Source organism: Staurois parvus, unplaced genomic scaffold, assembly GCF_062004578.1.
Source record: "Staurois parvus isolate SC_StPar_1 unplaced genomic scaffold, SC_StPar_1.0 ptg000414l, whole genome shotgun sequence".
Lineage (NCBI taxonomy): Eukaryota > Metazoa > Chordata > Amphibia > Anura > Ranidae > Staurois > Staurois parvus.
Window position 1 is genome coordinate 2,031,923 of NW_028318210.1, and position 16,342 is coordinate 2,048,264.

The 16,342-nt window shown below is 40.7% G+C and overlaps 1 protein-coding gene across 7 annotated transcripts in view; it reads left to right on the plus strand.

Annotated features, from left to right (window-relative positions):
• Positions 1 to 16,342, plus strand: part of PCNX1 (pecanex 1) — a 236,382-nt gene that overhangs the window by 192,403 nt on the left and 27,637 nt on the right. For all 7 annotated transcript variants that reach the window (XM_089686842.1, XM_089686844.1, XM_089686845.1 and 4 more), the window contains 4 exons: positions 4,593 to 4,846; positions 13,018 to 13,248; positions 15,795 to 15,895; positions 16,024 to 16,174. In XM_089686842.1, coding sequence (XP_089542968.1) covers positions 4,593 to 4,846; positions 13,018 to 13,248; positions 15,795 to 15,895; positions 16,024 to 16,174 — 737 coding nt within the window. The remainder of the gene's footprint in view (positions 1 to 4,592; positions 4,847 to 13,017; positions 13,249 to 15,794; positions 15,896 to 16,023; positions 16,175 to 16,342) is intronic.

Here is a 16,342-nt window from a genome sequence, read left to right on the forward strand (position 1 = left end):
GGGAATTTAGGATGGAAAATGATCTAGGGGTTCTAGTAGACCATGGGCTTAGCAATAGCATGCAATGCCAAGTTGCATTAAGCAAAGCTAGCAGTCTATTACTGTGCCTTAAAAAAGGGTGTCTACTCAAGGGATAAAACTATAATTCCACAAGTTCACAAAACTCTGATTTGGCCACATCTTGAGTACGCCTTCCTGTTCTGGTCACCAGTTCTCGGAAGGAACGTGCTGGAACTGGAGAGAGTCCAGAGAAGGGCAGCAAAGATAATAAGGGGACTTGAGGACTTCAGTTTTGAGAAACATTGCATACATTAAACTTCCAAGAAAAGAAATGCTTCAGAGGAGATATGATTGCAATATACAAATCTCTAAATAGTGATTCTAGCATAGGGAAAAAAAACTATTCAGTGTCAGGTCGCCTAAGCAGACGTGTGGGAACACAATGAAATTGGACAAGAAGATGTTTCATCATAAACTGCGTGGGAGGTTCTTTACTGTTAGAGCAGTAAGGATGTGGAAATCCCTTCCACAATTGTCAGCAGGAAGTGTTGATAACTTAAAAAAGGAAAAAAAAAACTCTTGGATGGGCATCTTCTCAAATGCAATATACAGGGATACTGGAAATGGTAGAAACATAAATACATAAACCCACGCCAGTTGAACTGGATGGATTGATATCTTTATTCGACCTTACCAACGATGTAACAATGTAACTATATACTTAATTTTAAAAAGTCTATGGAGAGCGTCTTAGGTAATGTTACCTCACCTTCTGTTTGGTTATAATGTCTTTTAACCTAGCAACGGTTGTGGAACATTAGGAAGAATGCAGAGGTCTAAACTGAGTTATTTGGTATTGAAAAGATTGTCAATATAATTACATACATAGTCTGGCTGAAGAAAGACAAAAGTCCATCCAGTTCAACTATAAAAAAAATTAAAAAGTTATAATCCTATACCCACAGTTGATCCAGGGGATGGCAAATAAAACCCAGCAAAGTGTGACCCAATTTGCTCCTGCAGGGGAAAAAATTCCTTCTTGATCCCCCCGAGAGGCAATCTGATATTCGCTGGATCAACTTTACCTATAAATGTTAGTATCCAGTTATATTCTTTGTATCTAAGAAAGAATCCAGGGCTTTTTTAAATCTCTCTTCCAGATGTAGAATGCCCCCTTGTCCTCTGTGATGACCTCGAGGTGAATAACTCTACACCGAGTTCACTATATGGACCACTGATGTATTTATACATGTTGATCATATCCACCCTTAATCTTCTCTTCTCAAGAGAGAATACATTCAGTTCCTCTAATCTTTCCTCATAGCTGATCTCCTCCATGCCTCTTTTCAGTTTGGTTGCCCTTCTCTGCACTTTCTCCAGTTCCCCAATGTTTTTGTGATATAAGCAGCCTTATGTAATCTGACGGTCGCTTTGATATATTTTTGAAATTTGTGCAATAAATTTATCTGCTTATAAATAAACAAAAAACAAACAAATAATTGCTTTCTCGTTGTAACACAGAAAATCATGTTGAAAAGTTTGTTTGCTGTGTACAAAGGCACTCTCAAGTGTAATGCATAAATTATACAAAAATCAATATATACATAAATAAATACAAGAATTGTCCAGATTATCCAAACCCAGTGAATTCATATGGCTTTGACATGACTAAACATACAGTGGGTTTTCACTTGGTCATGTTTTAGTTTTACATGGTCAGTCTTTTTTAATTCTTTTTATGCATTCTTTATGAAATCGCTTCAGTACCAGTTACAATTCACATCAGACAGGGTCGCATCAATACACAATTCACATTGAAAACCACTACTATGATTTACAATGTGAATCTATAACCCTGTGTATGAAAGGCAAAATAGAATTCTAACAGAAGCTGACAAATTTGTCAGCAGCATGATCCATATGGATCCATATGATATATTTTTACACACTATAAGTAAGGAGTGGAGGAGAGGACGATGTACCTTGATTGGAGTCAAGGTTGGCTCACTCCTGGCTCCAATTAGCTCTGGGAGAAGTCACTAAGCTAGAGCCTCACATACTTTTTCCTCCCTGCACTGTGAATGTTTACATGTTATGTGCAATTAAACCATGGCAACATCTAATGTTTGTGTAGTATTATGTTCAGCAGACTGTGTTCTTCTATTGTTGTGACTTACAGTCAGGTCCATAAATATTGGGACATGGACACAATTCTAACATTTTTGGCTCTATACACCACCACAATGGATTTGAAATTAAACGAACAAGATGTGCTTTAACTGCAGACTGTCAGCTTTAATTTGAGGGTATTTACATCCAAATCAGGTGAACGGAGTAGGAATTACAACAGTTTGCACATGTGTCTCCCACTTGTTAAGGGACCAAAAGTAATGGGACAATTGGCTTCTCAGCTGTTCCATGGCCAGGTGTGTGTTATTCCCTCATTATCCCAATTACAATGAGCAGATAAAAGGTCCAGAGTTCATTTCAAGTGTGCTATTTGCATTTGGAATCTGTTGCTGTCAACTCTCAAGATGAGATCCAAAGAGCTGTCACTATCAGTGAAGCAAGCCATCATTAGGCTGAAAAAAAAAAAAACCATCAGAGAGATAGCAAAAACATTAGGCGTGGCCAAAACAACTGTTTGGAACATTCTTAAAAAGAAGGAACGCACCGGTGAGCTCAGCAACACCAAAAGACCCGGAAGACCACGGAAAACAACTGTGGTGGATGAGCGAAGAATTCTTTCCCTGATGAAGAAAACACCCTTCACAACAGTTGGCCAGATCAAGAACACTCTCCAGGAGGTAGGTGTATGTGTGTCAAAGTCAACAATCAAGAGAAGACTTCACCAGAGTGAATACAGAGGGTTCACCACAAGATGTAAACCATTGGTGAGCCTCAAAAACAGGAAGGCCAGATTAGAGTTTGCCAAACGACACCTAAAAAAGCCTTCACAGTTCTGGAACAACATCCTATGGAAAGATGAGACCAAGATCAACTTGTACCAGAGTGATGGGAAGAGAAGAGTATGGAGAAGGAAAGGAACTGCTCATGATCCTAAGCATACCACCTCATCAGTGAAGCATGGTGGTGGTAGTGTCATGGCGTGGGCATGTATGGCTGCCAATGGAACTGGTTCTCTTGTATTTATTGATGATGTGACTGCTGACAGAAGCAGCAGGATGAATTCTGAAGTGTTTCGGGAATATTATCTGCTCATATTCAGCCAAATGCTTCACAACTCATTGGACGCTTCACAGTGCAGATGGACAATGACCCAAAGCAGACTGCAAAAGCAACCAAAGAGTTTTTTAAGGGAAAGAAGTGGAATGTTATGCAATGGCCAAGTCAATCACCTGACCTGAATCCGATTGAGCATGCATTTCACTTGCTGAAGACAAAACTGAAGGGAAAATGCCCCAAGAACAAGCAGGGACTGAAGACAGTTGCAGTAGAGGCCTGGCAGAGCTTCACCAGGGATGAAACCCAGCGTCTGGTGATGTCTATGCGTTCCACACTTCAGGCTGTAATTGACTGCAAAGGATTTGCAACCAAGTATTAAAAAGTGAAAGTTTCATTTATGATTATTATTCTGTCCCATTACTTTTGGTCCCTTAACAAGTGGGAGGCACATATGCAAACTGTTGTAATTCCTACACCGTTCACCTGATTTGGATGTAAATACCCTCAAATTAAAGCTGACAGTCTGCAGTTAAAGCGCATCTTGTTCGTTTTATTTCAAATCCATTGTGGTGGTGTATAGAGCCAAAAATGTTAGAATTGTGTCCATGTCCCAATATTTATGGACCTGACTGTAGATGACGTTCAGAGCACATTTTATGCCCAATTCATGCAAAACTCCACGTAATCCCAAGGGGTTCACATACTTTTTCTTGCAACTGTACTTGCGCATACAAAACATTTGGCATAGCCATATAATGCTTACATCACTACCAAACCATATATATATATATATATATATATACCAATGATTGCCTACTGCATACTCTGCAAGTTAAAAAAAACAACAAAAACACGGGAGTGAAAGAGACCAATGACACCAAACCATATCAAGCACATTTAAATCATGCTATACGCCCCTAACAAGGCACCTGCAGATACATGCTCATCTTTTTGTATCATCCAGCATAAGCATGTCCTTCAGCTCTGTGCCTGCAAAGTGTCATCCACAAACGAAAGACTAAAGCCTAGTACATATAGGCCGAATGTCGGGCAGCATTGGCTGGTTCAATAGAAACTGGCTGACATTCGGCTTGGTCCGGAGAACACAGCGGGCACAGATCGTGGTGCCGCGCACTCCCGGGGAGCGCGCACAGGCAATGGATGTGGGGGTACGTTTAAAAATGTCCACCCGCATTGGCAGCTCTCCCGTCTGGCCTTTTATCGACATGGGCCAGACAGGAAGAGGTTAAAGTCTCATAATAACCTTTTTATCTCATCCTGGAGTCTTTTGGGGTTTCAGAAAAATCTTTATGGAATAATTTGTTTTAATTGGGATGGTTCCATAGCAGGAGATTGATTTATAGCTCCATCCACGCTATTTGTTTCTAATGAATTTCTTCTTTTAGGTACCTATTGCCAGCAGCGGGAGGTGGAGGCCATCACTGAGGGTGTCGAAGAGGATGAAGGCTTTTGTTGCTGTGAGCCTGGACACATTCCTCACATGCTGTCTTTCAATGCAGCTTTTGGGCAGAGATGGCTTGCATGGGAAGTTTTGGTGACAAAGTACGTCCTGGAAGGCTACAGCATCACTGACAACAGTGCAGCCTCCATGCTTCAAGTGTTTGACCTCCGCAGAATTCTCACTACATATTATGTTAAGGTATGGAAAAAGACACACTAGGTTTGAAAGTGTACCTAAAAAGGTTTCTAACCACTGAACTGTAATTACAATTATTGAAACACTTTTGTCTTAAATGTTCGTACAGGACACAGGAATTTATTCTTAGCCAATGAGTTTTATGCCACAACCTCCAGGTAGGTTGATAGTGACAAATGCTTTGCTGGGAACGATTTCTGAACTTTGGGAGATTCAATTGATCTTTTTTTTGTGGGCCTTGTGTGAGGAGGTTTGGCCTATATGGATCGTGGTACTACGCCTACCTCCCGGAACAGGTAAAATGGCATTGTCAAGTCCAGAGTGATAAATGTGTCTGTCTTAGGATTCCTTCTCCCAGCCTTGTCAACATTTCTCTCTCTGGGAGTAGATGGTTGGCTTGCTGTTCTTTTCTGCTGTTAAATTCTGAGTGGAGGCTATGTCCTGCTCCCTAAAATATTCTCGTTTTCTGTGTTTCTGGTTGACTTCTGTGGGATTTTCCCAGTTTAACTGTGCTGTTTGGTTTTTTGTTTTTTTGTTTACCGGAAGGTGCTTATTTGGAGGAAACAATGGTGGCTCTGCTAACCTGTGTAATCAGCACAACCGTCTGTTCATTCTTGTCATCTGCTCTAAAAAACAAGACCTCTTTAGTGGGCCTTGTGAGATTGCTCTTGCCCCTGTTGAGGCCAAGAGGAAATGGGTTTCTGGCCTATGCCCATTTCTTGGCATGTAGTTTCTTTGGACTGCTTAGATTGTTTCTCCTGGGACTACTGCCTTACTGATTCAGGTCACTGCCTTAAATTGGTATTGCAGCTTACAAGTCATTAGATGTGGTGGCTACATTAGCTTTCGTTTGGCTTTCTTCCCTCTGTTTTCACCTGGTGATCTGGTCAGTAACACCCCTTCTGTATTAGATACAATTCTGGATCAGTGAGCACAGGAGGCACAGTAGACAGCAGCATTGTCAGTCTGGGGGGATAGTAGTGTTAAATGTATTAGCAGATTTATAAACAAATTGAAGCCAAACTCTAGCTCACACTTTATGTTCAGTTACAGCTATCATTTTCAGTTTTGGAATAAAGGTTTTTGCATGAATAAGTAAAAGCTGATCATTTTAATCACCTCTGCCAGTGTCAAGGGGTTTGGCTCATCCATGTAAACTGATATATATTCTTCTGGAGAGCTTGTGCTTGTGAAAAACTACAATCTTACTGGTTGTATCACCAGATGAAAATAGAAGAAAGCCTAAAAATTAGTCCAATACAAAAATAGGTAAGCTGCAATATAATGTTTGCTTTTGGGTTTAATACCTCTTTAATGGCTGGTTCTGGAGGAGGACTTTGAGAGACAGGAATCTTTCTGTCTCCCTTTCTTCCCCCTCACAGTTTTTAAAACAAAGGTGTACCTCTGTATGGTCTGGGTACCTTACGGGCCTGGTGTAGGCAGATACTTTCACTCCAAGTAACTCTCCAGGATCTGTAACCTTATCTTCTTGCTATATGGGCAGGTTCAGCACCTGGCCCTGTGTACTATTGGGAGTGTTCATCAGCAGTTTTTCTTTTCTTTTTCTTCGATCAGCGCTCCTTATTTCTTAGGACTTGTTGTGCCAGGTATCTCCTAGGTGTCTCCCTTTGTTCTATTGTGTTTCTGTGGTATTTGCATAGTTTGGTCATTTCATCTTCTATCTTTGCTTATGCAGTTACCTTCTCTGTTGCCTCAGTCTTTGTGAGGCATGTTTTTACAGCTGGCAACTTTGTTCTGTGGTTCCCTGCTTGTTCTGGTGAGGATATGGTGGTTTTCTGACCTTGTGATTCACCCCTCCCTATGTTTTTGTCAGCCTTCTGCCTCTGCAAGGCCTTGTTCTCACATTTCTTATCTGACTCCTGTGCATCAGTGGATATCTTCTTCTCACTGTTTGTAGGTTGTTCATATGGAAGGATGTTCTCTCAGCTTTGGAATCTTTTCAATAGTCTGGTCTTCCCGACTTTCCTAGTGTGAACCTTGATGTTTTTGGGGTCATGTATTCTACAGAACCTGGCCCTTGTATGTTCAGTGGCCCTATCTTATGTGGGTGAATCCCTCTCCTGTTTGATAAGGAGTTGTTTTATTTACTGTAAAATTGTTTTCTCTTAGTACTTTGAAAGACACAGCACCTGCCCCACTCGCCATATCTCATTTGTTACCATTTGTCATTTGTACTGCTTTGTAACTGAGTTGCCTCTAGCAATTTTGGGGGTTAGGCCATCATCTGGGGCTGCTCCTTGGGTGTGCTTTGTTTTTGTGCCTAGTGTTCTACTTCTGATGGTGGTGCTATAATCCAGTAGTCTGAGATCAAGATCTCTGCTGGGTTCTTCAATGAACTAAGTGAAAAGTATTTTACGGTAAGTACAAAAAAAAAAATGTTGCTAATGTTTTTAGGTGATGGTCTTCTCCTGTTGGAGAAAAATTTTCTGTTTTTTCAGGGTCAAGATCTTGTACTAGCCATGCCCCAGCCCCCTGCATTGGACTCCATGGTCTGATGTGACTAAAGCCAATTCTGGAATCGGCAATGGTGCGAACACCTGTAAACTCTTCTGTCTCTTCTCCCCCTGACAGTTTCCATGCATTACAATCTGAACTGCCTGGCGCACTTTTACTTGAAGAAGGTAAGGGTACGCTGACATTTTAGTGGAGGCTGCTGAAGATTTTCCACTGACAGAATTTTGTGACATTACTACTTCAGCTTCTTGCTATATGCTGGCTACTGTGGATTTATTAATTGAGGCAGTGCCTACTACTTTCTGGTTATACACATCTAGTGCTGCACATTCCCCACACATTCCTACAGTTGCAAAAAAAAAAACAAAAAAAGGCTATTTCTATAAAATCTTTCCCTATTGTTGATCATGTTGACTGGGTCTTCTACAATGAATGACCCAACTCAGAGAGGTGCTCCTCTCCTTCTGACAGTTTTGATGCCTTGTGCCTTATGGAAGTATAATTTTTAAGAATAAATAGAATGTTACCACTTTAGATCCAGCCAGTATTGCACTAAATCTATATACTGTTTTCTTTTGTGGGCTTTCCCTCCTTTAAGGATTCAGGTGATAGGCATCTGTTGGACACTCTGGCATGTCCAGCCCTGTAACCAGCTATTTTCATGTTATCAGTTGCCCAGACTATGGCAAACTGGACTAGAGAACTTAATAGTGAACTTTCTTCTTGTATAGATACTCCTTTTTTAGCTGCAAGATTACAACTCTGGCACTACTTTTCTTTGTAGGTGCCATAGAGTGTTTTATTTGTCCAATCTCCAGGATATCCTTACTTTCTCTGCATACGGGCAGAAATGTATGGCTTAAAGCTTTGACTGCATATCGCCATCTGAAATGATGCCTTTTGAGCACGCCCTTGAAAAGCAAGCTTTTCTTTGGAAATTCCCTTGAGAAATACTTTGAGTAGAAAAAAATATACTTTGAGGGAACAACCGACGGAAGGGGTTCCTACACCATTATTCAAAGTCACGTTTCCATATTGAATGAGCCTTCTCTACCGCACAGATACATTGTGTGATCCTCCTCTACTGTAGATCCTTTATTTCATGGCAGACCCTCCACCTCTAAGCCCACTAGAACTGCTCAAAAGCCTTCTTCACGTTGAAGGTTTGTCCCTACACCTGCATTTTAAAAGAGGTTGGGGGTGGGGGAGGTGTCTACTCACATTTACTCCAGCTTAGAGCAGAGACAACCCAGTCTTTTATTACCGAGAAGTGCACCGAGAGTCTCTGTTGCTCTCCTCTTGTTTTTCTGCTACGCCTTCTTACTTCACACAATCCATTTTCTTACAACTTCTTGAAGTTTACAGTCTCAAGGGTTGGTCATCTTTTTCCCTTTTGGGGAGAATTACAGGGACGTCTCACAAATCCTGCACATGCACCCTTCTCAGTTTAGGGATGTGTGTCCCATTATGCCCTTTAAAACATCTATTCAAATTAATTCTTTGTGATATCTCTTGTAGATCTGTCACTTTAAACTGTTACTAAGCCCAGGACCCTGCATTCACTGTATCTGGTCTCCAATAATACACAGAACATGGAAATGCAATTATTTCAGTAAATATAAACTGCTAAATACCTTTTCTCATCAGCCGTTAGAGCAGTCTTGTGACTTCTGTCAGTGTCAAGCCGAGCATTGGTTAAAGCTTGTAGGAGGAGTTTTCTCTAGGAGGACGTAGAACCCCTGATATCTGTCTGGGCAGTGCTGATTGGCCCTGTGCTGATCACATGCAGTCTTCCAAGAAAAAAAAAAACCTCTTTAGCAAACTAAGCATGTGCAGTGTCTCCACACAATATGTCTTATCAGGAGATAAGGTAGACACTGGAAAAGGGGGAGGATCAGAGAAGTCAGGATCAAACAGCATTTTTACAGAATACAGAGGATTAATCCCTTAGGTTCCACAGTGCGTATAACACGCATGCTTTACTGCGTATACAGACTGATTTTACTGTTGGTTTAGTAACAGTTTACCTGCTGCAGCAGTAAGGCTTCTATCTGGTCTCTCCGTAGACCTGCCACTGTATCACTCACTCATATGAGAGATTTTGTTTTGTTTCCTCATTTAAAAATGCAATAAATATTACCTGATTAAAAAAATTATACGAAAATAAAAATCAAACCTAAGGGTACATTGGAGAACCTTTTCTTATTCCAAAGAGTCAGATTTTGTGCTCACTTCTGTGGTTGATGCCTCGCCCTTTTCGGCTTCTCACCTGACCTGGTACTGCCTGGGGTATCTGGGCCTAATCCTGACATTCTTATCCTAATTTTCCTTCAGCATGACTTGTTTATCACCGACCCCATATTCAGGAACATATGCTTATTGGCACATGAACATATACAACTCAGTACAGTTTATAGGTATAAACCTATAGTACAGTACAGTTTATAGGTGTACGGTTTCTAAACGCACTGTTTCTAAACGTCCCCCCTGCATCCATTGCCTGTGCACACTCCCTGGGAGCGCGCAGCACCGCGATCTGTGCACGCTATGCCCACCAGACACCCCAATCTGTGCACACTGTGTTCACCGGACACAGTGGAACACAGATCGCTGTACGGGATCTCTGTGTGAGGTCCCAATTCATGTGATCACTGATTGGCCAATCAGTGATCACATGAACAGTAGTAAACAAGCTGTCACTTCCTGACATCATTGTATACTACTTGTGAAATATGTGATTGATCAGAGGTCACATGATACAAGGCTATTGACAACAGCCTTGTACCATGTGACAAGCTGTGACCAATCACAGCTCTCACAGTATTTCTCAACTCAATGGCTGCAGGAATGCAGCCAGAGAGAAAAAGAGAGAGAACCTTTTATGGGTGTAAAAGCAGTCGGTGTAGAAAAAAAAAATCTGTAGCACCCCCACAAGTAGTAGATATAGATTTACTAGAACAACTGAACTTTATTTGGGGTTTATCAGAGGCACTTTAAATGATGGCTGGTGTGTACGGACTCCTATTTAACATAATTTTGAATGTGATTGCTTAATTCTGAACACAGATACATCCCCAGTTATAGGAGGATGTGCACACTTATGCAACCACATTATTTTAGATTTTTATGTTTGTTTACTCCCCCTAAAAGATTTCAGTTTGTTTTTCAATTGAGTTGTACATTTTATAGGTCACATTAAAGGTGGAGAAAGTTCTGAAATGATTTATCTTTGTCTTATTTTTTTTTACATCACAGACACCTGACATTTTAACAGGGGTGTGTAGACTTTTTATATCCACTGCATCTACTTGACCTACAACCATGAGAACCTGCCCTGAGTTTTGATATTCTTTCCACTCACTATGAGGGCCATGGATTACCAAGTTGCGTGTAGTAAGAGCGGAGAAACCTTTTTTCTTAGTACTCCCCTTATGCATTTGTTTCCCCTCCACATACGGTCTGTAGGTGGCCCTGGCGCTTGCCTGCCTTCTCACCATACATCTTTAGTTATGTGACTGCTTTGCAGACTCTGGACCCAGCATCTGATATTCACCAGTTGGGCACATTCCAACCTCTAGGTTTGGTGTCCCTCTGTTCTAGAGGCTTGCAGATTGCTTCCCCCATACTCTGCAATGTTTCATGTGAGTTCTCACCTAGTGTGATAATAGGGAAATCTTCTGGGACTCGCCTCAGGTGCTCTTGCCCATGCAAAGCTTTCCTTTTTCTGCTCAAAAGGGGTTACCCCCTAAAAGCCTCTAAGAATGGAACTTTCCTTTCTCTGTTATCTCCAGCAGTCGTAGTTCTGCCTCTTTCCTAAGGGACCAATTTGTTTTCTTATGCTTCAGCTTCATAATACTTTGTTAATCCCAAAGAGATTGTATGGGCACAAGTACTCTGAAAGGCAGTATACCTCATTCTGTGGTTATATCATTCTTTCTCCCCATGACCTGCCTTGAAGGCATGTCAAAAAAATTACAATTGTTTTATAGGTTCTGTCATGACTTCCACCTATGGTTGCCTGCCACGTGTGCCTTTTGTGAACTAACCCTATGTACCTCACAGGGTGGTCCCTCTATGGGATTCCACCTTCTTCCTCCACCCAACTGGGTGGTTATTTTAACTTTTTTTTTCTAGGACTTCTGTCTTCAGGGAACAAGTCCCTACATCCCTTCATGAGCCCATTCTCCTGTATGGTTTTTGACAGCTGTTTTAGACTGTTGATCCGTGCTTTGGCCACAAGGTACTTCTGCTGTTGATAGTCTTTTTGGATCTGATGATCCTTCTTGTTTTTTCCCTATGGGCTAGTTGCTGCTGCTTTTGATGGCCTCCCCTCGATTTATGGCTTGGAAACATCCTATGGTTGAAGAATTAATTACTGTATCCTGTACTGTACTATTAGGATTATGAGAATTTTGATGTACCTGTAAATTCTATATCTTGGGAGTACAGTACAGGACACAAGTCCATCTCCTCTTTCCTCTCTAATCTCTTTACAGCTTGCTAAAAAAAAACTGTTGCCTCACAGAGTGGGCATAGTTATATGGGTACCCTGGGGGTGGTTCCCAGCAAAGCTTTTTCCAGTATCTAAACACCTGAAGGTAGCAGCATATAACTCATGGTCTAAGAAATCAACTTTTGTGTCCTGTGCCGTATTCCAAGACATGGAATTTCCAGGTAAATCAAAATGTGCCATTTGCTTTGTTGTGTTTTTATGGCAGTTTCACCTGGACTGAAATCTAAGGTGAAACTTTTGAGAAAAACTTGTGACAGCTCACCTTAATACACTCGTTGTGGATTCTCCAGACATGTGATTTGTCCAAGAACTTGACCGGAAATGTGAAAGTTTGTAAAGTTTTTTTTTTTTTTTTTCGTTTACATAAGCATGTACTTTTGTAATTGGAATAAGGTGACTTCACAATCGTTTGCACATCCTGTCATGTTTTTGAGCAAACATTTGTGCAGTTTTTTGTAGATAATAACTCCAAGCAATCCAGGTTACTAGATAAGTGCTAGTGGAGTATTCCCCATATTTTATTTAAGTGAACTCAAGGATTGGCCCAGTGTTAAGTATGCATAATGTGATACCTGATTCTGTGGAAGCTGTAAATCACTGCAAAAGCTATTACAGTGATGGCTGTAATCTTCCAACTGCCACGTCGTGCAGCTGCCCTTCTATTTAATAACCAAAGAAGATCGCTCACTTGGCGTTCATTCAGAACGCCTTGTATTTTTCTCAATAAATGTGAGGTGTATTTCAGTTGGACAAGGTAGAGGAAAGGGGCAGCGATTTTTACGATTATCACCTCATCCATCCTCCACCAGAGAATACTTGCATTCATTAATAAAAATTAAAGACGTTCTCTGAATGGCACTGCACACAGAAGATTGTGGCCATAACTGTAGTAGCCTGAGCCACTATAGTGATTTACAGCTTACACAGAGGCTGATCAGGTATTAGATATGCAGATTTACATTATGCTAAGCTGGCCCAATGTAAGTATGCAATATATAATATTGCTCGAGTTCAGCTTTAACATTTGTTGTCAAGTTCCTGACCTGAAGCATATTGAGATCAATTTGTTGCAGGTTAAGAATCTTGCTTATCATATTCTTGGGTATCTAGAAACTTAACGAAATGTTGAAAAAAAAAAAAAATCATTCCATTCTGCTTGAATAAATACTATTTAATTTTTTGTTAGGGCATTATCTATTATGTAACAACCTCATCAAAACTGGAAGAGTGGTTAGCCAATGAGACAATGCAAGAAGGTCTTAGGCCGTGTTCTGATCACTGTTATGTGGATGTAGACCCCACTTTTAACCCAAATATTGATGAAGATTATGACCTGCGATTGGCTGGCATTTCTCGGGAGAGCTTCTGTGCAAGTTACCTAAATTGGATCAAGTACTGTTCTTCCCGGCGAGAAAAGGTGACATGAATGTGATATATATGTGATATATATGTTATGTCTATGTAGAGATTAAAATTCATTTAAAGCCAAGAACAAACATGTTATATATTGCTGCTTACCAGTCATTCGATGTGGTGTCTGCGTTTGTTTTATCTTTTTCCAGGTTTTTTTTAGCTGCTGATCCTGCTAGTAACACACTTTCTCTCCTAGGCTGACCACGCTCAGTTACTGCACTGTATCTCTGGAGAAATAGAGTTTTTGCACTAGGCTGCTCACACCTAATTTAGACTACAGTACTCCCCTTTTCCAGTAGTGTTCTGTAGTCCACAGAGTTAAACTAACCATATCTAATTGCCTCTGTTGCACTGAAATCTCATATGGTGTTAAGTGCAAAGCAAGTTATGAGCTCACTTGTTTTCTGGCAGGGTCAACAGGTTTTTCTTGCATTTGTCCAACAGATTTATCAAAGCTTTTCCATTGGGTATATTTAACAGACTAAATGGGAACAAATAAGAGAAACCCTTTGTTAAGGCTTACATATACTTCAAGAATCTTTTGCAGTGGCCCTTTAGACCAGGCTCCTTGGACCTTAAAGTATAAGTTCACTTTTGTACAAAAAAATAATAAATGCACATCGTTTGCAAGTAAAAAAAAAAACTGTGCATACATTCTTTTATTATGAGCCTGCAAAGCATTGCACACACGATCAGCAGATTGCTAGTGCTATACAAGGCTCTTGCATACAATCTGTGTACACTGTCTGCTCATACTCTATACGACTAGGTAGTTACACACTGACCGGAAAACTAAATGAACTACCTAGAGCACTCAACAGCTCCCTGGTAGTTCATTGAGTACTTTCAGTTTTCACATTCACAGAACTGATGCGGGGGTGGTAAAGATCCCCCACTCGCTGTCAAATCAGGATCAGGGGGATGCAGGGGCAGCTGCATCTGTAACATGTTACACACTGAATATGTGCGTAACACATTATGAAGGGTGAACTTCTCCTTTAATCCATGGATGAGCAAATGCTCCCCCCACTCCTGCCTCCCCAGGAATGACTTGCCAAAAGATAATTGCCATTCCTTGGTTGACCTGGAGTCAGAAGTGCAGTACTTAGTTTGCATGGTGCAGTTGTGCAGAGGAAAGCATTGACCCAGTTACACAGAGATTTTCTGACTACTTAGAAGCACTCACAATTGCAGTTAGTGATTTTCCAACGGTTAGTCTCAATATTGCCTTCCAGATACCACATAAGATGAGCCCAGTCTTTACTCAAGGTCTTTTGGACCTTCAGATTTGGAGTGGGATTAGGTTTTTTTATGGCTGCATTAAATTAGTAGTGAACTGAACATTTTACCAATATCATGAAATCAATAGCTTTTGATTTTAACACTTTGGTGCAAATGGTCGATTCAGGATTCCTCTGTGTCATGCCTACTTGTTTTATGTTAACTGAATATCGTTGGATTCAGCAAACATTTCAGGATACATGTAACAGATTAACCACTTGCCCTTTGAAAGATTTACCCTCCTTCATGACCTGCCCAGTTTTTGCTATACGACACTGTGCTACTTTAATTGACAACTGCAACACTGTACACACATGAAATTTATAAAAAAAAATTCACACAGAGCTTTCTTTTGGCGGTATTTGATCATCACTGGGTTTTTTATTTTTTGCGCTATGAATGAAAAAAGACAAAGTTGGAAAAAAAAAATATTTTTTTTTACTTTGCTGTAAAACATATCCAATAAAAAAGTAAAAATAGCATTTCTTCTTTAGGCCAAAATGTATTCTGCTACATGTCTTTTGGTGAAAAAAGAAAAAAAAACCCTAAAAGTGTGTATTGTTTTGCATGAAAGTTATAGTGTCTACAAATGGCGGTGTATATATACTGGAATTTTTATTTATTCGTTTTTAATACTAGTAATAGCAGCAATCAGTGACTTATAGTGGGACTGCGGCAAACACTCTGACACTAACTGACACTGGCTGGGAACTAACTGCCTCTGACATCTCTAGTGACACTAATACAGTAATCAGTGCTAATAAAAAGCATGGACACTATCCTAATGACACTGGGCAGGAAGGGGTTACCATCTGGGGAGATCAAGAGGTTAACTGTGTGTTAGGCAAGGAGATTGTGTGCTCTGTTGTGATTTACTAGGGGATGTGCTGGTTTTTATATCTGCTTTGCAGAGAGATGAAAAGGAGCACATCCCCACTGACATGAGAGAGATCTGTGTTGTTTGCACTCAGATCTCTCCTGTCAGCTGCTCTGTCGACCAGCGAGTCCCAGCCATGAATCGCTGGCCAGGACATCTTCAGGAGCCAGTGACAGCATAGGTAGGACAGTGCACCCGCCCCCCCCCCCCCCCCCACCCGGAAAGTCAAAGTCACATATATTTACCTGACTTTTGCACAGAGCGGCCACCCTGTAGCAGTAAAACTGCTATAGGACGGCAGGGAAGGGGTCAAGTTAACATCATGTGTAAAAGCTGATTGTATTATTCATGCTGTGCGTTTACGGTATAAAAATTATCATTCTTTTTGTTAGCCTATTGATGCAGAGAAAGATTCCGCCTTGGTCACGCTGTGCTATGGCCTTTGTATATTGGGAAGAAGAGCCCTGGGAACAGCCTCTCACCACATGTCTAGGTAAGTTGAAGTCCTATCTGAGGAACAACCACAGGTTAATATTAGAACATAAACATAGTAGAGGATCCTCTACTGACTCACAGAGGCTTTTAAAAGTGTCTTAAATGTAGTTGTAATTTACATTACAGCAATTTGGAGTCATTCCTGTATGGTCTACATGCCTTGTTCAAGGGAGATTTCCGCATTTCCTCCATCCGTGATGAATGGATTTTTGCAGACATGGAATTACTCAGAAAGGTTGTAGTCCCAGGCATCAGGATGTCACTAAAACTTCACCAGGTATGCACATGAGCAGAGATATACTACATTTTATTTTCATAATACAAAATGTTCTTAGTCTGTGCTGTTGACTGTTAACAGAGTACCCATCAGAGTTGCACAGACTAAAATTATAGTAAAATAATCATGAAGAGTAGCGAAGGAGTGTCAGAGTAATCTTCCTTGTGT